General features: G+C 42.3%; 1 protein-coding gene across 4 annotated transcripts in view; it reads right to left on the bottom strand.

The window, feature by feature from the left end:
- Positions 1-1,951: 1,951 nt before the first annotated feature.
- Positions 1,952-26,603, bottom strand: part of WASHC5 (WASH complex subunit 5) — a 38,273-nt gene continuing 13,621 nt past the window's right edge. The window contains exons 11-31 of one of the 4 annotated variants that reach the window (XR_015701908.1): positions 25,743-25,872; positions 24,485-24,597; positions 23,683-23,849; positions 22,972-23,047; positions 22,162-22,272; positions 21,904-22,044; positions 20,312-20,392; positions 19,540-19,641; positions 18,724-18,903; positions 18,047-18,171; positions 17,480-17,642; positions 16,642-16,744; positions 16,452-16,531; positions 15,295-15,398; positions 14,687-14,816; positions 14,474-14,570; positions 13,913-14,066; positions 13,544-13,631; positions 12,161-12,266; positions 7,026-7,981; positions 1,952-4,306 (exon numbers count right to left, since the gene is read on the bottom strand). Coding sequence is in view for 2 of the 4 variants with exons in the window: in XM_087746105.1 (XP_087602231.1) it covers positions 12,359-12,604; positions 13,544-13,631; positions 13,913-14,066; positions 14,474-14,570; positions 14,687-14,816; positions 15,295-15,398; positions 16,452-16,531; positions 16,642-16,744; positions 17,480-17,642; positions 18,047-18,171; positions 18,724-18,903; positions 19,540-19,641; positions 20,312-20,392; positions 21,904-22,044; positions 22,162-22,272; positions 22,972-23,047; positions 23,683-23,849; positions 24,485-24,597; positions 25,743-25,872 (2,391 nt within the window). In the remaining 2 variants the exon portion in view is untranslated. Of the gene's footprint in view, positions 4,307-7,025; positions 7,982-11,858; positions 12,267-12,323; positions 12,605-13,543; positions 13,632-13,912; positions 14,067-14,473; positions 14,571-14,686; positions 14,817-15,294; positions 15,399-16,451; positions 16,532-16,641; positions 16,745-17,479; positions 17,643-18,046; positions 18,172-18,723; positions 18,904-19,539; positions 19,642-20,311; positions 20,393-21,903; positions 22,045-22,161; positions 22,273-22,971; positions 23,048-23,682; positions 23,850-24,484; positions 24,598-25,742; positions 25,873-26,603 lie in introns of those variants that run through there. The other 3 variants (XM_087746115.1, XM_087746105.1, XR_015701909.1) reach the window with 3 other exon arrangements.

Below are 26,603 nucleotides of genomic sequence, written 5' to 3'. Positions count from 1 at the left end.
GAAACGCCTGCTGGTGCTGGCACGCGGTGTTGGATTTCACGTGAGGCGTGATGCTTGCTTGGTCTGTGCGCGTGTATAATGCCTCCTCTAGCTCCAGCGCAAGCCAGTAAAAGGCAGAGTGGTGGTAGTTTTCCTCCCACCTCCACTTTAATCACCTGGAACGAAGAAAGCACTGGGTTAGTCCTGGATCAGCTGATGGATTTTGTTATTTATGACTGGATTGTGCTTCTGAGACAGTGGTAGCATAATGTGATGCTAGAGATCTCCAGCACAATTACAGCTCCTCTCTGGGGAAGCGTATGAATAGGGGCTTAAATAGTCTCTTCGCAGCTGAAGGAAAGAGGAGCGCATCGGTTTCTGTAGAGGTAAATGGTTCGTTAATGATGTCTGAATAGCACTTGGAAGACTTCACACTTAAAACCGTCAGGTTGATACCTGCAGTACGCTCGGGGGGGGAAACCAACAGCCAGGAACAAGGAACGCATGCCGCTCCTCATCCGTGTCGCCCCAGCTCTGTTTCAGTTGAACAACGACTTGGTTTTGAAGAACCACCCTTGAGTTTGGTGGTCGTCCAGCTGTTCCAAAGTCTGTGCAACATCAGTGCTGTTGCTCGGGTTTCCAGACATCTGTGGAAAGCTGAAAAAAGGGGATAATTAAAATAGATTGCTCCTTCCCTGATAATGCCACTTTCTGTGGCGTCTTTCTCCCTCGTGCTCGTGTCATACGCCTGCTCTCTGCCTTCTGCCGCTCAGTTTTCCGGTCCTTGCTCTGCATTCACAGCCAGAAGCGTGCTGCAGTATCGGACTCGGTCGCTGCACTGCAGAAAGGCTTGTTAGGACGGGGCGTTGGCCGCGTTGCCTGTCCTGGTTTCCCACGTGGAAGCTGTGACCTGTGCTACTTCAAAGGCTGCTCGCATCTCCCAACCCCTCTGTGTTGGTGTTTACTGTGATACTGCTGATGCACGCCAGTTGGCGGTGTCAGCAGGGCAGGCATTTACGGTTGGCTCACGCATATTGCTCTCTGGAACCACCTTGTGTATTCTGGACAAAAGCAAAACCCATTCAATCCGGAATAAATATGGGCAGTTGATAAATTATGCATCCTGAAAGTCTGGCTTGCTCAGCATGACATGACCGCATGGCAAACAGCGTCAGCAGTTCCCGAATTGGTCCCTGTGGAGCTGCAAAGAGCTGCGCAAGCTCCTGTACTGTGCGTAGCCAACAGCAGCGTGACAGAGTTTGCTGAGATAAAGTTATTCAAGGTACTGAAAATACAAGCTGACGGGGTATTTTAAAGAGTAACTGAAGTCCACTGTTAATATAAGCAAAGTAACATAAATAGGAAAAATAATCCTGGTGGTGGAGCCCATCTGAGCGTCCGGGAATCACCATGACCGGTCCTCTCCAAGCTTCCACTCTGTTCGCCGCGGCAGTCAAAAAGGTAAACAGGCTGCCGGGAATTGTCAGTGACGGGCTAAAGCAAAAAACCACAATTCTGCATGAAATGAACCTTTGCACCGCCCGATGCGTGGCAGAGCAGGAGCTCGGCGTGCTTCGGGCAGGGTGACGAGAGACGGCAGAGCGAGGCTTTGGGCCTCCGCTGGTATCGGGTTCCGCAGGTACAGAGAGCGGGAAGAGCCACGGAAGGAGGGGCTTCTGGTATCGCAGCCAGGTTTTCGAGCTGGTCTTCGGGCACGGGTCACCAGGCCAGCCAAGCCCAAACAGCACCGCGGGGCCGCTGCCGAAGTACTTGTTAGTGTTAAGGCGATAGGCACATACACAGTGAGCGATGCTGGAGAAGACTTAGTGGGATGTGGTGTGTTCTCATATACGATTTTAAATGGTTCCACCTGTGCTATTGCACTGCCTAATTTAGTTTTTTATTTATATATATATTTATATATATTATATATGTTTTTAATATATCTATTTTTATATATATTTTCAAATTTATTTTTCCATGGGAACGTTTCCCTCAGCCCAACACCTTGTTTACCTGTGGGTCACTCTCAGGCAGCTGCTGCTTTTTCAGCTTTCTGTGCTGCAGCCATTTCCTGCAGATGCAGATTCGCGCTCTTCAGGCAATGGCATCTTAGCGCTGTCTTCCCAGGTGTGGTTTTTGGTAGCCCTAATAGAGGGGCTGATACGTACGCGGTCCTGAGAATTCACACTGTCTAGTAAAAGTATACAGACGTTTCTGTACAAGTTCCAATGTCTAACTGCTGCCTGTGCGCTTACGGCAGCGCTGTTGGTGTGGGTTTGACTTCATGGGTTCTTCTGGCTCCGAGACTGGATTCTCTAAGGGCCGGAGAGGAAGGGGAGGCTGGCACCAGAGGGGGGAGAGCCCACAGTCCCAGCTGCAGCCTGTTGGCCTGAAGGCTTCGTCTACACCGGGAGACAGGCCGGGGCCACGGCTGGCCGTCCCCTGCACTGGGGCTGCTCTGTCCCCAGCGGGCTCGGCAGGGGCCAGCTTGGGCTCCTGAGCATGGTTTGGAGGGGAAGGGGAGCAGCCCGGAGCAGGGATCACTGCCAGCCCTGGGCGGACCAGGCTGCCCTGCTGTGGGCGTGAGCCGTGCTGTGCCAGCAGGTTCCTACGCCACGGGATGGGTCCTGATACATTTTGTGAGGCTGTGAATACCCGGGTCCTGGATGCAAATGTCCACGGGGCCTCCTGGGCACGGTGCTGAGCCCAGTGATAACTGGTGCATATACTGCTTGTGTGGGAAGTATGGCATCAACAGGTCCCTCACCTATATTTCAACATAAATAAAAACTTGCTACTGAGGTTTTAGGTTAGGAAACTTTACCACCTTCCTTATGACTGGATATATTTGCTGCCTCTGGATTTTCTGTGCCAGGACAGTGGTCGTTTTATCAAGTGCTTTGTCCTTGTGTCTGCTGGAGGAAACTCTTGCAAGAAGAGGACACTGGTAGCAAGAAATTGGTTGCTACTTTGAGAATGTGGTGGATGTGCTTTGACCTTGGCTCATTTTTGCTTTGCTTTTTGAAATGTGGATTGAAACGGTGGATTGAAATGCATTTTGTTGACGACCCTCACATTTTGATGCGCACCCTGTTGCGGGCACTAAACCCCTCCGGCATTGAGATGAGATACCACCATGGGCAGGAAACCGCCTTGGCTGTCCCTGCCTCCATCGTCTCGCGGGTCCTTATTGCCACCTCCCGTGGTCGGAAGCGATTCTGTTAACCTCGAGCCTTATACCACTTTTTCTAGGCAAGTTTTCTCTTTCAGCTGAGAATCAACAGGAGGCGGGAGAAGCTTCTGCCCCAGGCTGCCTGGGGATGCCTGGGGTCACTTGTGCTCCCCGGTACCTTGCCCCACACCAGAAAGCTTTGCTGACTAATGACTGCTGCCTACGTTGCATTTATGTCTGTCCTGGTTTCTGCTGGGATAGAGTTCATTTGCTTCTTAGTAGCCGGTATGGGGCTGGGTTTTGGATTTAGGATGAGAATACTGTTGATAACACACTGATGTTTTGGTTCTTGCTGAGCAGAGTTTACACCAGTCAAGGACTTTTCAGCTTCCCGTGCTCTGCCGGGTGCACAAGGAGCTGGGAGGGGGCACAGCCAGGGGGGCTGACCCAGACTGGCCACAGGGCTATTCCATACTGTATGGCGTCATGCCCAGTGTATAAACTGGGGCAAGACGAAGGAAGTGGGGGGATGTTTGGAGTGATGGTGTTGGTCTTCCCAAGTCACCGTTGTGCGTGATGGAGCCCTGCTTTCCTGGAGATGGCTGAACAGCTGCCTGCCGATGGGAAGCAGTGAATGAATTCCTTGCTTTGCTTTGCTTGTGTGCGTGGCTTTTGCTTTACCCATTAAACTGTCTTTATCTCAACCCATGAGTTTTCCCACTTTTACTCTTCTGATTCTCTGCCCCATCCCACCGGGGGGGGAGTGAGCGAGCGGCTGCGTGGTGCTTAGTTGCCAGCTGAGGTTAAACCACGACAGTGTCCAAGGTCTCCGTCTCTCCTGCCATCACCAGGCAGGAATCAGATCCAGTACCCAAGTTTTCAACTCCAGTTGCCTTTATCTCTGTCAGATGTGAGCAATAAAGCGGCAGCGCCGTGGCTCAGGTTTGGCCATATGGTAACTCGATAACCACAGGTAATTACACGGTGGTGGAAACTGGATGTTGACTTACCTTGACTTACCTTGGTTTCCTTTGCACACAGAGTACACTTGCTAATTACTGTAGAGCATACACAGAGCCGCTCTGTCTCTCAGCGTATTTGGTGTCTGCGTTTTTGGTCTTGTTAAGAGCTATTTTCTCCTGCAAATGACATCTGGAAACAGATAGTGCATATAGACGTTATTTGCAAGCCCAGCTTGGGGCATTTAAATAAGAGGTCTCTTGGTTTCATGTGTCTGATCACATCAGCATGACCTGGCGCCATTCTGCGCCGTACAGTACCTACACAGTACCTGTCGGCTACTGTATTTGTCACATACCATCTTTATAATCCGATAAATTAAAGCCTGTAATGGGAAGGCATTTCTCATCTCAGGCTTCTGCATTACCAGTCATCCCTGCCCGCTGCTGCTATGACGACTCTTCCGATGCCCTGGAACAATACGCTGGGGAGCTGCACACCTTAAAAATACCCTTATAACCTGCACTGAAGGACCGGCATACCTGTAGAAAGGATTATCTTGATTTTATTCAGTTATATTTGGACAAGTAAATGAAGGTGCTTATTTGCCAAATGCAAAACGGAGAAGAACACAGCATTCAAAGGTTTAAAAGACACGAGCATGCGGAAATGCGATTGCATCTGCATTAGCCGGGTGTATGATACTGTCTTTAAAAGCCCTGCGTGGTTCAGCCAGTGAGATGCTTGAGGCTTCAAAATCTTTTATCCTGGTACAGCCGCTGCAGCGCTGGGGAGCGTGGCCGGGAGGGAGTCCTGCACCGGGCCACGTGTCTTTTGTAACGCTGGAAGCGTTGCAGTGGGCAGAGCTGGGTGTGAGCCTTGTACTCAATCTTATCTGAAGGCAGCTGATGAGCTTCCCTGGGCCTGGTGACCCAATTAAGCAGTGGATGATGGTGCTGGGAGACAGCGCTGTCTGCCACTGTCAAACGTAAAGGTAAAAGCAATACACTGGGTCTTTTGTTTCATGCTGGAATGTAAACGGAGAATTATATTTTAAACATACTACTACTAACTTGCTCTTAATTCCCACCAACGCTGATGGGAACCAAACAGCTTGCGGTGGAGCTGGCTGCAGGGTGAGCTGCGGCCGCGGCAGCTCTGGTTTCTGGGCAGCGGTGGGACGTGACCCCTCGCGGGGAGGCTCCCGCCGCTGTTGCCGGCCGCCCCGGGGACGGGGTTCGCAGTGGCGCGGAGCAACCGGCACCCTCCGCGCAGAGCAGCAGCTCGGTCCTGAAGCCCTGCTCCAGGGCGGGGGGGTTTTGGGAGACAAGAGCTTAATTTGTTTTTCTTTTTGGCTGATGCTTATAGAAGACAAAGACTTATAGATGGAGAATTTGAAGGCGGAGGATATTAGTTGATGTTTCTTCATTTGTATATAATTAGATTTTCATTAATGCCTTATTTGTTGTTATTGTTAAAAATACAGAATGTGAAAGCTGGAAGCCTTGTTTTCTGTGGATTTCTACTTATTTTGATTATGTGGAAGGAGGAGAAAATATCATGGGTATAACCAATAGATGTCTGCTGGAATCATACCCCTATAATTATTCTAAGTATTAATTTTTCTGTTTTTGTCTTGAGGAGCCACAGGAGTTAAAATTAAGCATCATAATTAAAAATGGCATAAATTACGTTCTAACTTCCATGGCACACTATGTACCGGTCGGTTTGTGCCCACTTGAAGTGAAAGGGAATCCCTGTGCTGGTGGTTTATACCTGAATAAAGCACGAGATGGTAATTTCCAGGGAAGGATGCCGGTTCACTCTGGCATCGTGGATACGTCCCAAAGCAGAGGAGTCCAGAGTCAGGTCTTCATAAAGCACTATTGAGACTTTGGCCGTAATATAATGTTTTAAAACAACAGAGATGCAGGGATATATTCCCTGCTGAGGCATACTGTGATGAACGAGAGCACCGGGAAGATGCCTGCTGATCTTTATGGGCTACTTCAGCTGCAGAAACTAATTACAAGTATTTTTCCAGAGTTTTTTTCTAGGCTGTGACCCCTAGTTTTTCTTAATAATAAAAATCATTATTGATTTTTCTGCTTGCTGAGTCTCAGCAGTAATTTACACTGCCCTTGAACTGCCCCTCAAGATCTGCTTTTCCCCCAGGGTCCAGTGTAACTCTTAAACAGGACCTAAAACTTGAAGCTTAATCATAAATAATTGCATTAATAACAAAAGCCCTAATGTGTTAAGAGTTGTCTGTGTGTTTTAACTTAACTAACTTTAGGAAACCGCACTTTTGTGGTGGGGGCGGGATATTTGCATTTGTTTTGGGGAAGTTTAGAGTTTTCTAAAGGAAAAGCTTAAAAATAAATTAAAATAGGGAAAAAATGGTTTGACACTAGTTTGTATTCTTCCCTTGTTGCTCTTGGCTTTCCTACCCACTAAAATAGGATTACGCAGTTCTAGCATGGGCTAGATATTACAGGCTTCAGGTTATTAAAGCTGGGTGGTACCTACTCTCCTCCTCCCCCATTTCACCCTATCCTTTTTTTCTCTGCAATCTTATTATTGCGTGATAAGATCTTTCTCCTGCTGTACATCTCCATTTGCTTATCTGGTGTCACAGGTGAATTATTAAGAGAAGCCATCATTACTGGGGTTTTATTAATGATCAAATGATGATCAACTGATAATTAATTGATGACAATGAAAATCAGATGGTAATCAAATGGTGATTAAGCAGTAATTGAATGTTAAACAGTGATTTAGAGGATGGGTTAGATGGTGATTAGACAGTAGTCAAACACTCTACTACTTACTACACCTCTAATAATAGCTGGATATATAAACGTTGCTAGCAAACAATATACCTTTAGACCTAATGTAAAATGTCACTTACCTCATTATAGATACCAGATGCCAGGGAAGGCATCTCTCAGCCTTGAGGAGTAACCTTCAGAGCCATCCCTGCCCAAGGGGAGATCATGGCCGCACAGGAGAGTGCAACGGGCTCGGAGGGGCTGCAGATTTTTATAGCATAACGCGATTGACTCAGTCAAACCCCCCATTGGTGCATGTGCAGGACCACAGCTGTAGCAGTTTTAATTATGTCTAGTCTCAGCCCAGGCTGATGCTCTTAGCTCCTGGTAAGCTGTGGCCTAGACTCCTTCGTTCCCGAGAAGATGCATCCTAGCACAATTCTCAAGGTTTGCCCAGCAGGGCCTATTTCAGTCAGGCCTTCTTGTCGGTGATGCCTGAACCAAAGTGCTGTTTGCTCACTCGGTGGGGGCATCCATCACACTTGGAGGGAGACGTGGAGGCCAGAAGGGCACCAGCTGCCGGTGGGGAAGGCTACGCTCTATCTCGACTGGTATGAACATGCCAAAGCTCTTGCATGGGCAGGGAGATGGGCGTTGGGCAAGCTTCTGCCTGCTGGAGAGGGAAGGGCTGTACTCCCAACGAAGGCAGCTGCTGGTGCAGAAGGCAGGAGTTAAAATCCTTCCCCCTGAAAGCCAAGTTACCGTGACACAGGTTCAGCTTTTGCAAAGGTTGAGTTGGGAATAGGTGAAACAACAATGCTTGGCAGCGCTGAACCCTACAGATCAGTACTCGGTCCCTCAGCAGAGGAGGACCAGGTCGGGGAACATTTAAACAATGTGGGTGGCAGGTGTCAGCACGAGGCCACTCTCAACTCGTGAACGGTGGTGGTGATCCTGGGGCCTGGACGACAGCGAACATCACTCCTGTTTTCAGGAACAGCAAGGAGGAGGATGAGGGAAGCTGCAGGACGGCCAGCCTCACCACGATCCCTGGGAAGGTGATGGAGGCAAGTAGACCTGGAAACTGTTCCCAAACCTACAAAGGACAAGAAGGTGACGGGGAGTAGCCAGCATCAATTTATGAAGGGAAAACCAAGCTTAACCAACTGGCTGAACAGCTGTGCCCAGGGGGCTGTGATCAGCGGCACAACGTCCAGCTGGAGGCCAGTCACTAGTGGTGTGCCCCAGGTGTTGCCACCAGACCAAGGGAGGTGATCCTTCCCTCTGCTCAGCACTGGTGAGACAGCTCTGGGTGCTGCGTCCAGTGCTGGGCTCCCCAACAAGAGAGACATGGACGTACTGGAGTGAAGGGCCATGAAGATGATTAATAGTTTGGAGCATCTGTCAGACAAGGAGAGGCTGAGAGAGCTGGGACTGCTCAGCCTGGAGAAGAGAAGGCTCAGGGGGATCTTATTCATGTGGATAAACATCTGATGGATGGAGGAAGTAAAGAAAACGGAGCTGGAGTCTTCTGAGTGGTGCCCAGTGACAGGACAAGAGACAATGGTCATGAACTGAGACACAGGAAATTCCATTTAAACATAAGAAAAAACTTTTTTCACTGTTCAGGTGGTCAAACACCTGGGCAGGTCACCCAGAGAGGCTGTGGAGTCTCCATGCCTGGAAATACTCAAAACGCACCTGGCCTTGACCCTGAGCGCTCCGTGCTGGCTGCCCTGCTCTGGGCAGGAGGGTGGCCTGGACAGTCCCAACGGGGACTTCTGACTTAATTTCAAAGCTGTGGAGACAAGAAGGGTACAGCCCAGCACTGCGAAGCATAGACAGGGATCAGCTAAACAGGAAACCATCAAAGAAAGAATTCAGTCCCACTTCTTTTTCTAGTGGTTTTCCTCCTGAGGCTTTCAAGCTCTTACATGCAAAAGCACCGAGAGTGCTGGCTGTGCCAGTCTGCTCACAGTATTGTAGAATTTAATTTACAAATGTAATAAAAAGCCAATAAAAATTAATGTTAATTCCAGGGACCTGAAGCAAGCTGAGTACAGTGGTGTCCGTTCTTGAATTGCTACCATTGCACAACGCCATTCAGTCCCCGGCTGCTCGCCAGCCCTTGTCGGAGATGCCCATAAGGCTGCTAAGGAACTTCAGCCTTCAGCACCGTACAGCCAGCACCCCGCTGCACTGGCTCCCGAGTGGCATCGGGGTATGTGGGATGTACCTGTAGATGCCATTGACACCCAGGTGCTCAAATGTTTTCTGGGCCCACTTAGTGAGAGCTTCGTCATTGGGCGGCAGAGCATCAAGGGACGGCATATCAGGAAGAAGCGCCATGAATTTGACCCGATTGATCAGCTGTGGCGCTGTGCTCCTCGCTTTCCCGACACTCCGGTGAGAGGAGCATCAGCATGTCAAACCCACCAGTGTAAATTCATGTATTTCTGGGTTAAGGCCTTCCATAAATCCTGACCCCCACTGTGGTTTCCCGTGTGTTGTCCAGCTGCTCGCTTAACACTAACCCATGCAGTTAATGCCTTATATACCACCAGAAGGCAGTATGTAACTCAGGAGTGGTGGTGGGGGTCTCTTCTAATACCAAGAGCATGGCTGTTAGTCCTGCACACTGGCTGCTACCCCCATCTTGCTGAGCAAGCTTTGCTTGGCTGGATGACAGGCAGCTCCTTCCACCACCTCACCCCCTTCACATACTTTGCTGGGAGGGGAGGTGGGGTGTGGGTATGTGTGTCTGCGCGTGTGGCAGGGCTGCCTGAGCCCAGGCAGGGGGGGGGCTGCCTTCCTTCACCTTTTAGCCTCAAGATCCAACGTGCAAGATCATCTCCCAAAATGAGGACATCCAGCTGAAAAGGTCTGCAAGGCTGCTTAGGTCCCAGCGCAACCACAGGGCAGACAGTATGCTGGGCTTGTTTGAAAGCTCTTTTTTCATCTTTTCCACATACAAACTGGTTCCTCTTTCTTGCTGCATTATACAGGGGCCTTAAAACCTGTGCTTAGCATGGGATAAACTGGCACCAGTACCCCAGTAATCGTACAAAGTGCTGCACATCAACCTTGTTTTGGGGCTCAGCTGTATCAAGTTTTGTTCGTTTCCGTAATCCAGCAGGCTCCTTGCCAGATGATGCCTAAAAATTGTACTTCATTTGCTGGTCCTCGTCCTCATTTCCCACCCCTGCCCTCAGATGGTGCCCATGACACTGCTCGGTGCTTCCCCGAGATCCTGCTGGGTAGGTCCAGTCAGCAGGATGTCGCCAACATAACAGTGTGGGTGACACACTGGGGACAGGCTGCACTCCTCCAAGGACTGAGCCACAACCCCGTGACGGACCGTGGGGCTGTGCAGGTATCCCTGAGGCAGCAGCTGGTGCTGTTTGAGGGTTACAGGCGTGTCAGGGGGATCGGCACAATGGTGGGAGCCACAGTCCTCCCTGGCACAAGCTCCGGGGTCCAAGCTGGTTAGGTACCGATGGAATATTTTCCCCTAGTAGGGGACAATCTGTTAACAGATCGTGCCCCGTGATACGTTCAGACACTCCCATACTCCTCCCTTGATCCAGAAACTGGGGGTGCCCTGCTAGTTACAAGATTACAAAATCTTCTTGATCCAACCCTTCCTCCTTTCCAAATTCATTAGTATTCATCTGTTTATTCTTCTGGTGATGGGACTGATTTCTATGAATTAGGGCTGCTTCTGCACCCATAACCAGCAGGGCCCTAACCTGTTATTTCTTATGCTGGCTCCAATACATAGAATCATAGAATCGTTAAGATTGGAAAAGACCCTTAAGATCATCGAGTCCAACCGTTAACCCAGCACTGCCAAGGCCACCACTATACCATGTCCTCAAGCACCACGTCTACCCGTCTTTTAAATACCTCCAGGGATGGGGACTCAACCACTTCCCTGGGCAGCCCGTTCCAGTGCCTGACCACCCCTTCGGTGAAGAAATTTTTCCTAATATCCCACCTAAACCTCCCCTGGCGCAGCTTGAGGCCGGTTCCTCTTGTCCTATCGCTTGTTACCAGGGAGAAGAGGCCGACCCCCACCTCGCTACAGCCTCCTTTCAGGTAGCTGTAGAGAGCAATAAGGTCTCCCCTCAGCCTCCTCTTCTCCAGACTAAACAACCCCAGCTCCCTCAGCCGCTCCTCATAAGACTTGTGCTCCAGACCCTTCACCAGCTTCGTTGCCCTTCTCTGGACACGCTCCAGCACCTCGATGTCCTTCTTGTACTGAGGGGCCCAAAACTATAGTACAAACAGAAGGGGTGGACAGTCTTCTCCCTGGCCCGATCCCTTCACCAGCTGTAGTGAAGGGGGACCGCACACTCCCTGTTCTTGTTTCCAGGGAAAAAAGTTGGGGTAGTTAGGGGCAGGTGAAGAAGACTCATTTTCACTGCAAACGGAGGGTGACGCAGATGGGACCAGTGTCCTGGGGCTCTGCACTTCCCTTTGCCCCTTCTCCTTTGCTCTTCCTTTCTTAAGGAGTCCATTTGCCACCTAGCCACTCCAGCCTGCCTTAGTGCCATGAACGCCTCTTTCTGAATAACCTTTCCCTTCAGCTGTTGCATATGCCTCTTTTCCAGTCTGATAATCACCAAGCTGTCCCAGTGCTAGAGTAACATCCCCCACTGGCTTTCTGACAGCAGCCCCTAGCAAGAATATTATGCCAGGTATAAAAGGCTCTATACCAAGACTGAAAGTTACATGAATAAACACCTTGCCCCCAACATTAGTCATGTTACAGTTGCACTGGAAGAAATATTTGTGCCTTTAAATAGCGTGACAGGACTTTTCAGCTATGGCTATTTAATTATTTTTCTGTCCTCTATAGAGGAAAACTAACTTCTTGTAGTACAGGGGCAGACAACAGACCTCTTTTCACTGTATATTCAGTCTCACTAATGGTTCCTTTAACAGGAAAATTGACACTTTGGAATCATCAGTCCTGGCAAACTATCCAACACCTTTATTTCCAATTGCATTGTTCATTTGTGATACAAAAGTCAAACCTCCACAAATAGCTCTTCAGAACAAAAAACTAGATGATTTATACATAAACAATTACATACAGCATTTATAATGTGCAGTACAAAAGGTACACTATTTGGATGAGACACAATTGCGTATCATGCCAAGATTTCAACACATGTTAATTATATAGACTAGTGCTGATGGTTACATTTCATAGAGACACTCGTAGGTACTGCCTTAAAGCACAGAAAAGATACAGTCTGAAAAGCTGTACCTGTCTCATCCTCAGTCCCCAACTCCCCATTTCAGGTCCTTCTCCATATTCATAGAACAGTTCTGAATTCATCAAAAATGAAGCTAGGCACATGTGCTTCAACAACCTAAGGCAAACAGGAAGGCACAGTCAGGTATTTTCTTCATTATTCATTGGTATGCTCTCTTCATCCATTAACAAGCACATCTAGTCTCTGAATCAAGCACACAACGCTACTGACCTGAACCAGCCCAGCTTTAGGATGCGCTCCTGGGTGTGTTCTTGCTTGTGTGCAAAGCAAGGAAGGAACACTGTGTCAAGCAGGTAAGGCAAGCCCCGGCCTGTCAGGAATTGCCGTGACCACCGGTATTGTGTAAGACTGGAGGAACACTGACACCCTCTCTGCTGTTTCTCCACACAGCACCAGGCTGAAGTGGAAGCTGGCACAGGTACCAGATACACGAGCTGCAAGGGGGGTGAGACATGGGGACTTTCTAGTACATTGCGCTGTGGGCTGGGAACAAGAGAGAAACTGGAAGAATCTCTCTCTTCTATTTGCGAGTATTAGCTGGGAAATGGCTTCTTCAAGAATCACTGAGGTACAGCTTATAGCAAATAGGATAATGACTTATTTTTAATACCACATATAAATAATATATCATCATCAAATGCAGTTAAGTTGCATTTAACCCTAAAATAAAGTCTCTCTACAAACCCAGACTTCCAGAACTTCCCTTGCATGTGAAATAAACAAGCTGCCTGGGAAGCCATGCTTTGGCAGGAAGGGAAGGAAATGAAGGACTGGAGATGGTGTTTCACCAAAATTTAGACTTGCTAATTAGCTTTTTGCCCTGCACTTAGCGTACTGCAAGTTTATTATTACTCAATTCTGCAACATCTCAGAACTTCTATTTTATTTCTTCTGTTCCCAAAAGCCCCCCAGCAATGTACAGGCTCTCTGAAGATTAAACGGAACAGACTCTTTTTAAATCCACTCAAAGTTGAAATCCTTTCTATATTTTGTATCTCCTCCGTATTTTCTAGAAAATTTTTCCGTAAGGATACTATGATGAGTATAGGAATAGTTACACAAAGTATGCGAGTAACACAATTTGTAGTTCATACAGGGTAATAGAATTCATTATGACCTATTGTTATAGGGTAACAGATTTTTCATCTGTGTTTCCTTTTGGCAATCTTTTACAGATGTCTGAAAAGGGTCAATACTTCTTTTTGGACAAGGTTAACAAGTCCATTATTTTGGATCTTTGTTTACAGATGATGCCATGTTCCAGAGTAGATACGTGTGATCAAACTGCTAGTACATAACCACAGCATAAACCAAGAGCTAGCTCATCTGAACAGGACTTCTCCTCAGTGAGAAGACATGGAATTCTTTCTTACCTTTCTTGGTAACTTTGTGTAGCGAATGTAATCTTCCAGGAACATGAGGGCACCCACTACATCAGCAGGCATTTCTGGTATCTTCTGGCTAAAATTAAACCACCATGAAGACCATACTCTTACTAGCCCATCAGTTATTTGGATAAAATTACATGAAAATGCCAACCTTTAAGTAACACCGTTCCCACTAGGTACCATGTGATTCCATTACAAAAAGAAACAGGATTTTAATCTTATATTTAGTCAAATATATTGTTATTACTATGTCAAATATACTCTGCTAGAAAAACATACTAAAAAAGCAGTGATAATACTACTGAAGCCCTCTTCACAGAGGTGGTACTTTGGGAAAAAGTAAAACACGGATACCTTGTGCACTGTTCCATCGTTGAACGAATAAACTGACCGATCAGAGCCAGAAATTGTTCTGTGTATCTTGAGTGAAACTGTTTCAACAGGGTAAGGAGTCCCAGAACCAAAGGAAGCCAGTCAATTTGATCAGCTGGCCGCTTGCACACCACTCCTGCACAGAGAAAAAAAAACCAAAACAACACGTTTATAAAACAGAACATATTCTTTATAGCAGAAGTAACCTTACGTAATATACTCTCATGAGGTTTTTTGCTGTGCCTCCCCTTCTGCTTGCCCACACATAAAAATGAAAAACTAACGTAGCGACTGCATTTCTTCCACAGCAAATGGCTTAATGATATTAACTAAGGCATAGGATGGAATGAGAAAGTTGGGAGTTTGGATTCTGTTTCCTACTCCATTGTTATTTGGCTTCAATATTATAACAAACCTGCCTGGACATGATGGACTAAAGTCAGAAACCAAGTATTTCCTATGCGGATAATTTTACTATCTTCTCTACAGATAATTTCACGTAGGTTTTCATTAGATTTAGACAAACAACAACTTATACAATACCTAAATTTCTGTTGTACTGAAGTTTCGGAAACTGGGAAATGAGAAACAGGAAGTTGACAGTGGGAAAATATGGCAGACGTTTTGTTGTTATGTAGATCTGAGGGGGGGGAAAAATAGGAATACAGTTTTTCCACACATTATTTTTTTTTCTCAGTTAATAATCAATAAAATAGAAAAAGCAAACTGTACCAAGCACCAGAATGTAAGCCTGACCTTATTTAATGGATTGTGAATGCCAGCAGCTTCCAGGTAAGCTGTGATTTCATACAGAAGAGTGTTGTCTTCTTTAGGATAAGGTAATGATGGGTTCTGATAATGTGCTTCAATGTCAGCCAGTATTGCTCTACAAAGAAAATAAATTGATTATATTAAATACTTATTTAAATTATCCCCAAATAAACCCTATGTGATACCACATGTCATATTAATTTAAAAACTTCAAAGACACAAAACCTATAAACGGTTACAAGCAAGAGTAAATCACCTTTTTTGGAATATCTTTTTACAAACATCATATTTATTTCAAAATCAGCACCACACACTTTTACTGTTCTTGCTTCTCATCCAAATATGACCTCAAATCCAGGTATAATCAAATGCAATTAGAAGCTGCCTTGTCCACTAGCATGTTCATACAAATTACTTGTCAAATTATTTATTTTTAATGTTTTTGTGGGGTTCAAATTCAAATACTCATCAACAAAAACCTGAATACACTCGGACTCCATATTTTGCCATAATTTAGATTTTAACGATTGCTGAGCTGATAATAATTACACCACAGTGATACACGCAGCCCTTCAGCACATTTTGGTTCTTACTTATTGAGATTTTCCAAAGCAGCAGCCAAATGCTTGGAGTCAAACCTGCAGGAATAATTTAATTCATTGGTAATCTGTCGTCTTAAAATCTGCATCTGACCAACCTGTTGAAACAAACAAACAAACAAACAAACAAAAGGGTGAGGTGTTATACTGAACGCAATGAACTAAGAGTAAAGTCAAACTACGGAAAAGCTTAATGAGTAACAATTTACAGTTAAATAGATTACACAAAGTCCCCATTACACCTAACGGACTCTGTAGGACTGCCCAAAGCAGGGACACACATAGTGGTTGGAGCTACTTCCTCATTTTGGTAACACAGCACTGATCCACAGTGCCTGCAGCCAGAACTGACAGACCCCAACTGTGCAGTGCAGTCAAAGGAGAGGCGTATTCACAGCGCTCAAGATTTACGCACAGTTCACGGTAGCAAATACAGGCAGTGTGAAAAGGGAACTAAAAAGGTAACAAGTATAAAACCCCAGTTCCTTGCTTTTTTTTCAGTGGCCAGTGAAAATGCCTGTAGTCTTTTCCCCACCTCTCCCTAGACCTTAGGGTCAGCAAATATGCCAAAATGCCAGGGATAAAAACCAACAGAGAGGCTTGTCACAGTCAACCTTCCCCTTCCTTCCCTGACCTTTCCTCTTCAGTAACATAAACAAACATTCACAGCACTCTGGAAAACACGGGTCGCAAAATATCGTTACGAAGACAAGACAAAGAGACACGTTAATGGGATAGCTTGCTTAAATTTTCAGCATGGTAGACTGCCTGCTGCATGAACAAGACAAGTTCAGGAAATGCTACTGCTCCAAACTTTAGCCTTAGGTACATTACGTTCACAAAGCACCTCAGGGAGTCTCAGAGCTCCTTCTGAGACTTGAGAACTTGGTCTTCTCAGATCAGATCTCTAGTGCCAGACTCCATTTTTGGCAAACTATCACATATGAATCTCAGCGCTAAACACTTTGTTGAGTGTGAGCTGTCTATACAAATGAAGCTCAAGAGCTCTCACAAATCCTGGCCTGCTTCACTTGTGATGTTACAGAATTCCAGGTCAACATAATACAACATTGTAAAATAAGCAGATTAACGTATATAACCAAAGAGCCTGGAGTGAATTCTGTGTGTATCACAAAGTCACATAAACCTACCTTCATTATGGAGTCTAAATATGCTGTCCAGATCTTCTGAGTTTTTGCAATTGCTGCAGAATAAACCTTGTTTGAATTTGCTGAGAACAGAAGAAGGGTGAGGCATTAAAAAAAGAACAAGTAAGAAGAGAAATAAATGCAAGTGTACAAAGACAATGGCTTTCTTCCATCTTAACTGGTAAGCACTTACCTATAATTCCTTTGAGAGGACTGACAGCATTCATAAGTGCCTTTAAAGTATCCTGTACTGTCCTGTCACGCAATATATTTTTCTGAAACATACTGAGGAAATTCTAAATAAAAGAAAAAAAAAGTAAGTAAAATCCTCACACATGAACTCTATGCTTAATCTTGGTAGTACAAGAGCCACATTTTTTTAACAGCAGGGAAAGAAAATTTCCACAGATGAAGAGCTGAGGAATTCTGTAGTTAGACTTTGTGCTTTTCTGAGTTATGCTAATCAGTGTTAGGACAATTAGCAGATCCCCCTCCTCAATATGTAATACCCACTGTAGACAACTATTAATTCAATTTTTGAGGAAGAACTGTCTTCATCAATACTTATTTTCCTTAAAATCTTTAACCAGGCCAGGACTGGATTCTTCTCAGAAAACAAAAAAAACTTGGTTTCACATAGAGGTATTAGGGAAAAACTCGTTACATAGAACTGACACCTTATTCATATCATGGTAGACTCAAAGAATCTAATTCTTTGTTGATATCTAGAGACAAAAATAGAAGTTGACCTGAGATCAACATTTAAATGTACACAAAGTGTACATCTTCAAAAGGCAGTCCTTGCAAACCACCGTTTAATGCAACGCATAGCCTGGTGTTACACAGCACCATTTATTCAAGAGTATCAACTTTCATTATTGTATCTGTAACTGAAATTCTTACCTTTGGGTTTGAACACCCATTTTTCAAATGCTTTTGATTTCAATTTACCATTTCAAAAATTAACAGATTTTTTTATTTCACTAGAATAAAAGCATTGTGACCTTGAGAAACCGAAGTTCAAAACTTACCTGCAGTTCCTTTACAATCATGAAACACAGCAGCCTGTCTAAACCGTTGAGACCAAAGGTACCTAAAGTATCTTGGATCTCTGAGAAGAGACAACTATTGGTTACTTCCTGATGAGTTTTGACATCATACCAGGTGTTCATTTGGTCAATGTAACATGTGATTCTGAGGAAAAATTAAACAAACAACTACTTCAGAATAAGCCGCAGACAGTTCCTGTGATAATCTGAGTAATGTGTTGTCTTATTTGGGCAGAGATTAGAAAGACTCTCTAAGTATCTCAGGTGATGTTTAGTTACTCCTCTCTCCGCAACGGTTCTGTCACCCTTCCCTGGTTTCTCTCTCCTCTATTTGTGTAACACAGTTTTCCTTCTTAGACTAAAATCACAACTTTTCTAGACTAATATTTAAAATGTACAGGACAGATTGGGTAAATTTGGTTTTAGATAAAGATAGTGATATGACAGCTACGGAAAAACTATTTGTTTTATATTTTGCTTGTATATGGTGCAATTGGAGCAATCCAATGCATGGTGCTGTAACACAAGCTCGTGACACGCAGTACTTACTTTGGGTCTGTGATCCTCAGGATTTCTCTACAAAGCCGACCAATAAATGTTACAGATTCATCCACAGGTGTGAATTTTGGTATAGGAATATGGGTAGACTGGTATATGCTTTGCCAGTCTTGAATCTGAAAAATAAGTTTGAGTAATTTGCACTGTTACTATTGCATGTTTTTAATTCGCTTAGAAATTTTATTCCTTTTTTTTTAATTTAACAGTAGTACACCATAAAACAATATTGTAAATTACACACAGCAGAACACCATAAAAACAGAATAAAGCAAAGAGAAGAATAAGTCTTATGACAAAGAGCAAGCAGAAGATAAGTGTGGAGGCTGAGAGAACTAATTACCCTCCTGGTGAGAATTCCATCTGCTCCTTTCTGCAGTAAGACTAGCCACCATTTTGTTAGCTAAATTTAAGATCTATTCACTCCACCACTTGTGAAATATCACAAAAAGAGCTAGTAACTACTGCAATCTTTCTAAGCCTGCATTCTTATGGCTAACAACAGATACAGAGAGGACTACTGTGATTCAGTAGTTACCTTCTGTTTTCTTTGAGAAAGAGAGGAAGGGTATTGTTTACTGGCAAGAGATATTTAAATAAATAAAAAGTGTTAACATCCAAATATAAAGACATTTATCAACTTTTTACTCATTCTTGGTTTTTACTAGCACCTTTGTTCTTAAGAAGTTATTGCACTCCTGTTCCACATTGTAGTTAATAATACGAGACACTTCCTCTTGCCAAATTTTTAAACCATATATGTTGACATAATCCTGGATATATTCAAATGATCGATGGAACCCATCCATTGTAGCTGCCATTTCTTTCAGTTTGGGCATCAGTTCACTTGGCTACAAATGAAAAAAAAAGATAAAAACAAAACTGTGAACAGGTAGAATACAAAGAAAATGTAAAAGGCTTCTAAATGCTTTTACACAGCAACCTCTAGAGGATTTCAGTATGCTCCACCCAGAACTGAAAAGCACCGAGAAATTTATCAAAGGTTGTTTGATATCTGAAGTAATTCTTCTTACTAAATATTTTTTCCTCCTGCTTTTAACGTTTATTTTAGGCTTCAGTGGTATTGGTATACTATTGATTGATCTGGGACACTCAAGAATCCGGACAGGCTCAAAATAAGGAGTCACACTCCCTATTCTGTCGTTGCCTTTCTATGTTTACCTGGCTTATACATAGCCTGTGCTGTCATCAGTCATCACAGACAAAGACAAAACTGTGAACTCAGAACTGATTGGACACTTGGCAATAGAATAATTGAATTCTATGTACTCTTAGCAGTTTATAAACTTATTTTAACATCAAATAAGGCATTCCAAATAACCTTTAAGAAGGTCAAAAAGTGTACTTCTTTACAAAAAGGAAATCTGCACAGAAAAATATGAATTATTTTCTAGAAGATAGTATAATAAAATAGGTCCCAGCAAACCCAAGATACATAAAAAAAATCAAATCAAGCTGTTACACACCTTGGCTCTAGGATTAAAGATGAGTCCCCTGTGAAGGGCCAGGGCTACCCGTTTTACTAGCTCCTTCCTTATTCCATCCTCTAGTAACTGTTTTGGGTCCACCTAAGTAGAAGAAACATTTTTTTCTTAAAGTCAGAAAGGTATAAAAAGATATGAAGGATTTCGTTTGTACCAAGACAGATATTAAATACTTATGATGAATTGGAAAGCACTGCTAACAGATGCATTTTCCCACCAGTGCTTGTCCAAAGAATAAATATTGAAATACTTCTGCATAATAAATGATTCCTTTAAGTTGAACAGCAAAGGTTTGTAGTTCCCATATTCAACCTTTGTTAATGATCCACTGAGAACGTCGTACAATTCTAAGAAGCCAATATGCATTAAGAAGTGTATACTTCTTCAAGAATACTTGCTTCTGGTCCTGAAAGAGGTATCTTAATGTAGGAAGAGCACTCTTTGCCAATGGAAGAAACAGCTCTTCAGAAAACCTTGCAGTCATTTTTCCAGTAGGAAAGAAAAAAAAAAAAAAGTGTCATTGAAGGTTGATGAATGTCCTCATTCACAATGAGGACTGTGGGTTCTTAACAACCTTAAATAACACAGTTCTTATCGGAATGCCAAGTTAGGCGTCGCCATTTGAAAATTTGTATGCAAACTTATTTTTTCTTTTTATCTTTCCTCAAGGTCTTGCCTAATGTGCTGAAATATCTGTGATAAAGTGCTAATTGCTACTGAGTGACTTTCTCCTACTGGAATAACGGAACATTACCTTGATGATACCAACTAAAGTAGTTTTCATCATGAGGATACCTTCAGTGAAGATTGAAATTGCATGGGTTAGCTTGGCAACCTTTAACAGAAAGAGAAAATACAATTTATTGAAGTGATTCAGTAGATTCAAATAATTACTGTAAAAGGATATACATCTTTCCCAGTGGTAGCTTCCTATTTTAAAGTAATTTGCACTGATACATTTTCAATTTTACATCTTGTTCTAGACTTACTTATAGCACATAGTACAATAATAATCTTTCTTTTCATTAGATCAGTATAGGTATGTTACCAGTAAGAAAGAACAGGTAACTCTCAGAGGCTTTACAGAGATTACAGGAGGAAAGACCTAGCTGGCTATATCATGTGTGTACAAAACATCATGGATAAAACTCTAACTTGGTCCCTTTGAGCAGACTAGGGACACAGCCTGGTAGTTATTCCATAATAAAGCCTGCTGCCAGAAATGAGTCCACTTCAATACTTCCACTGATTTAATACAGTAGCACATTCACTTAGTTTTAAATTATTAGGTGAGCATCTTTAAGCTCAGAGTTCAGACAAGCCAGTCTTTTGCCTTTAAGACATTTACAACATAAATAGGGACAACATAGTTCAGACTTATAATTCTACAGAAATCAAAAGTGAAAAGCTTTTGTGTGAGATGATTAGTTTCCCCTCTACCTCCTCAAAATCAAAGAAATATTACTGAATATGCCTCCTCCTCCATCCCTGCTTCCCCCCCCCCCCAAAAAAAAAAAACCCAAAAAACAACAAACCCAAACAACCCTATCTTTACAAAGTTTAATGGGGGAGTCTAAACCTAGTGTTTAGGTCTGAACGTCAGCTTAATCCGAGACCACAGCCTGTTTGGATAAAACTCCTAACAAGTGAGCACTTTGGCAAAAACTGCTGGAAAAAGCTGGCACCTTAGTGGATAATTGGAGAGCTAAAAGATACATTCTTTGAGGGAAAGTTACTGGTCTACTCAGGGTTTTGCTCCTCATCTTCCTCTATTAAAAATAAAACCAAATAATATTAATGTTTGCTCACTCTTCCAGACTGATAACGGTGCAGAAAAAAAACCTACAAAAAGCCAATGATGCAGGAAAAAAACCTACGAAAAGCCAATGAGCAATAGCAGCTTTATCTGATGAAATCAACATGCCTCCATCCTGTCTTCACATTTGAGGGCAGCAAAAAGCTTAACCCTGCTGGCTTATTCAGTCTTCAACCTTCTTTTCCTGGAACAAGCATTCCAAATGTGGAGAGCTTCATTTCAGACTTGGGTTTTTAGTTTTTTTCTTCCCTCCTACCTGAATTAATCCAAAAATCTTTACCCTCATTTATAAATACATTTAGTTTTCCTCCCCTTTTCTACAAGGTCAAAAGTTTAAACTTTTACAAACAGAAGAGCAAAAGTTACTCATCTATCCTCAGGAAACCACTGTCAATTTTAGTTCTTACTCAGTCAACAAATCCAATTTCACCGTTAAAGTATAACTCTATGGAGCTGTACCTATTTAAACTTAGGTTGAAGTTGGCCACCTACGAGATATGCTTTTTCAGAATTCCCTATTTTAACTGCACCTCGTATCGTGGTCCAAGCTGAGCATAATCTCGTAGCTTGTCCTTATCAAGGCGAGTAGGCACTTCAATAATATCATGAGTCTGAAGCTTTATAATTTTGAGAAGAGATGTAAACATGCTTTCTGGAATTATCTGTAGAACCTTTGTAAATGAGAGAAGAAACAAACATAGTCAGTATATTCTCATTACAATTAATAAATCTTCAATTAAGGAAAAGTAATTAGAGAACAAGACAATTACGTTTCTTTAAATGCCTACCTTTCTAACATAGGAAACCAATTCGCCAGAATAATACTGCGATACACTGAGAAGATCGGGACTGTTTGCTTGATTGATGCGGAGAAGTGGCAAGTCAAGAGCAGAAGCAAGCTAGAAATGAAGTCAACACTTTAAATCCACGTCTGTTTTTCTCATATAAATTGCACATACACTTGAACTTTCTTGCTCAGGCTCTTAACCTACAACTCAAAGCACTAGATTCTTCCTAAAGAGCAGGTTTGCCAACAGGAAAAAAAAAAAAATTCTTAGAAGTCAAGAAAGTCCAACAGTCTATAATGCTACGCTCCCCTTATTCATTTTTTTTAAATCTTACCAGTTGTGTGAGATATTTTTTTGTTGTAATTTTACACTCCTCCCCATGCTATTTCCCATTCTTATTTCTACAGAAAATATTTTCATCTGATGCCAGATCTTCATCATGACAGACAAAGGGCATAGCCAACACAACTTTTGTAATTCCTTCAGCCTCCTCTGACACATGTGCAAAGGATCCCATCTATGCACCAATGTCTCTGGCAAATAGCTGGAATGGTTAGAGGCTGGATGATGAGATTTATTTGCCTAACAGCAGCAATATAATTGGTTGCATAAAAAAACATGCATAACTTGCTTTAATTTTCTTTAAAACTAACCTTCAGCTAATTTAATACAGTCTAAAAAATCTGGATATAGAAAATGTTGGTAAAAGGAAGTTTTGACTCTTTTGTGACTTCACAGCCTTAAGGCCTATTTAACAAATGCTTGGTCGATCTGCAGCGTTCAAGTACATTTACTGTTGTTCATACTTACCTTTAGGAAAGTGGCTCTGAGTTTAGTTACCATAGACGGACTGACTCTTATGCTTTCCTGCATAATAGATGTAAAGCTGGGGTAGGAAACAAATAAAACAAATCAGCTTCTTCCCCTGAAACTCTTATTTTCAGCTCTTAAATCATATGTCACCAGCACCAGTGTAATCTAGAAGTGGCACAGGAGATCACTAAAGAACTTCACTAAAGGAAGATTTTGGTCTGAAGAGATATTGGCTAGGAAAAACCTGTAAGATAAAGGGGCAGGTGGGGCAAAAGAAGAGGGCATCGGGGAGCGGTAACAGCCAAGGTGATGAAGCAGCAGCTCAGCAAAAATCACGCCATGGAAAAGATGTTCTCTAATATTTCTTTCCTTGTTTGTTCTTGGTTGAAACAGGAAACCCAGTATTTTGGAGAATGCTTAATTAGACTAAAGGCTGGAGACAGAAGTTTAACAAAATTGTTGTAGTTAGAATAGGATAGACAGTAAAAAGTTACAGTATCACTTAACCTGCAGCTAACAACATGACAAGGATGGCTGTTAAGTCTTATTCAAGTTGATGAGAGTTAAAAAGATTCAACAACTCATGGAACAAGGCTTCAAGATCGTTTTTAAATCGGAAAGTTTATAGTAATAATATTTAGGCATGTTATTTCCCACAAGTTTCGCGAATGATGACTGATTTAGAAGAAAAAGCTCCTGCTAAGATACCTGTCAATTAATTGCCAAGCATAAGAAAGATCACCAACTATCTGCATAGTGATCAAGACCTCTTCTTTAATGTTGATAGTTCGGATCATCTGATGGAGAAATTTGCGGGTGTCAGCCAGAAACTGGCAAACTTGCAGGTTAGTTTCCAGCTGGTGAAACTCTTGGACCTATATTTAAAAAACAAACAAACCAACCCCATAAAACAATGCCTTTTTTTTTTTCTGTTAATCTTTAAGGACAGCAATACAAATAGAATCAGTAAACTGACATATTTCTTCAGGATGTTATTAGAGTAAGACACTTAACAAATCCTGGCTTACTTTAGAGTGCATTAAATAATAAATTTCACAAAGTTACTCGAGGAGGTGTACTGTGAAACACCATACTGAGTATTCTTTTATACCCTGGAAGCAGAAGAAACGTACACACAAGTACGGATATTTTTATTTTGCCTTTCAAATTACTCTCTCTAGCTTCAAATGAATTTATTTTCAGCATTTCTAATAAAATGAATAATATTGCCAAATAATGTTTAATACTGAATTAATTTCTTTGAAAAACCCTACTAATCCACAGCTGTAGGTGGCATGATTTTTCATGCTATATCCCTTATTTTACAATCACAAGGTCTATAAACAAGTCCTGCTGCCTGTATATATAAAACTGCAAAGATCTACAGACTTAAACAATTGTTAAAGTGCAGATCTGTTTTGTAACTCATCTACTGAAAGTCAGTGCATGTGTATCAAATGCTATTTTTCAAAAGGATGAGGTCATTTATCTCAAAATTTCTTTGCCATACCTCCTCCAGTGCCTGTATTAGCTGCACGGTTTTTCTGCCTGCTGCAGTCGAATCATCGTAGTTTAGAGACATTATTTGCTTGGAGATTTCTCTGAACCAAGCCTGAAGATTTTCTATGTAAGAAAAATTTCATCAAATCTTTGCATGTATGATAAACAACAAAGACACAGGGAACTTGCTAGTCAAACCAAACCAAACCAAACCAACCAAACAAAAAAGCTATACATATAGAAAATTGTTTTAAAAGTTTTCATCTTACTCTTACATTTCTAATCTTTCAACATGCAGACTTGTAAAGTGGCAAATGCTCAGGTAAGTTTCACATACAACATAAAAAAAAAACCAACAACAACAAGTACCAATGCAAATGGTCATTATAAAATCTATATTAAGATGATAAAGCCCTTTAAATCATAAATTTGTGTTTTATGAACTGTTAGTTGCCTTGACAGTTGCAATTGCTATGTTTTAGCTACAAGTTTGCTGACATAAAAAAGATAAAGGGAAATATTTCAGTAAGGTAATCCTGCTTTTAAGTGGAAGTGAGTGAGAAAATTGCCTGTGTTATAAGTTTTGTTGTTTTGGATTGATCACAAATATTGCCCTTACATTGACACTTTATGCAGTCCTCCTGATCAAATGAGAGAGTGATTTAGAATTCTTATTCTTACACCAGTTCAAGAAAAGAAAAAAAAATAGAAAAAACACCAACACGATATTTCAAAAAACAGATCAAGAAATTTGGAAAGAAATACGGATTCAATGCCTTTAAGTCCTTGGAGAACTTGAAGAATACCACTAAGTGCAGATAAGAAGTAAAAGAAGGTTTGAAAAAATGCTGATACAACAGAAATCCAGGTTACAGCTAGGGAAAAAATGAGAGGAGAGGTTAAACTAGCCCCATATTTAACGGGCATTGTCTTCGCACTTCTTCATACACAGAACTCAGTGACATGAACTCCATTATACACAGAAAAGTGAACTGGCATTTCACCATCTTACCTGGCATATCTAAATAAAGTGATAAAAATATTTTTAAAAACATGGTCATCTAAATATTAGGCACCTAAATATGACTTACATATGGAAGATATGCAGAAACCTAAATAAGACAGCATGTAAGAGACCTCTGCGGCAGCTGAGGGACATGAAAATTTTTCTTCTTATCAGTATTAGCCTCATGTATTTTCTTTTGGTACCAGCTTAGAAATAAAAAATAAAATTACTTTTTCCCCCCAGTTTAGTTTTTAATAATTACCATTTTTCTCCACTCTAGTAAGAGGTTTAACTCCCGAGAAGACATCGGCAAGCTCAGTCATCCTTTCAGATCCCTCTTTTTTATAGTTCTCCCATTTTGTCTGTTTTTCTGACAGCATCTGCTTGAACATCTATTGAAAAACAAAGCATTTGGTTTACAAAACTGGCAAGCAGGCATACTACAATAAATAATATAAAATACTGAAAACAGATGGAACTGACTGACAGTGATGACTACATAACTTCAAGATCTTGCCACAATATTAAATACAGAATTAAAAATAATAAGAAATACAGCCAGTGTGATGGACATACAGTGACAGAAATCAACTGAATTTTAAAAAAACAGTATAATGCAGATATTGTTGATTTTTAGTCACTTATAAAGATATTCAGTGACTTTTTTAGCTTAGACACCCTGGAAGACTGGTCTAATGTTGACTTATACTTCACAGAGTCATCTCAGCCTATGCAGAGAAATCCAATTCAAAAAAGCATGTACTTGAAGTTAAGCATACTCTTATATATTCTACCGGGTTAGTATCAGAGCATTAATGGGGAATCTTTCAGAAATGGCAGAACTTCATACATAGGTGTAAGAGTTTTCTTAGCAGCTTATTCTCAACATACATAGGCTTTTGTCTCTGTTTAAAAGAAAGCCTAAAAAAGAGAAGTATGGCAGGATAAAAATTTACACAGCTTCCTCAGATTTTATTATGCCTGTTATCAGGATGTTCATGGAAAATTCTGAGTAAATATAAATAGGTTGGGTAAGAATTACAACTGCCAATTATTGAGAAGACTGCAAAAGTCACTTCCAAGCAACAGTAGTTTGTAATTTTCTACAGAAAACTCACAATTA

This window comes from Nipponia nippon, unplaced genomic scaffold (assembly GCF_047370975.1).
Source record: "Nipponia nippon isolate SJK-2023a ecotype South Korea unplaced genomic scaffold, ASM4737097v1 scaffold_1, whole genome shotgun sequence".
NCBI classification, from domain to species: domain Eukaryota; kingdom Metazoa; phylum Chordata; class Aves; order Pelecaniformes; family Threskiornithidae; genus Nipponia; species Nipponia nippon.
Note: the sequence above shows the minus strand (reverse complement) of the source record. Positions and strands in the feature narration are given on the sequence as shown.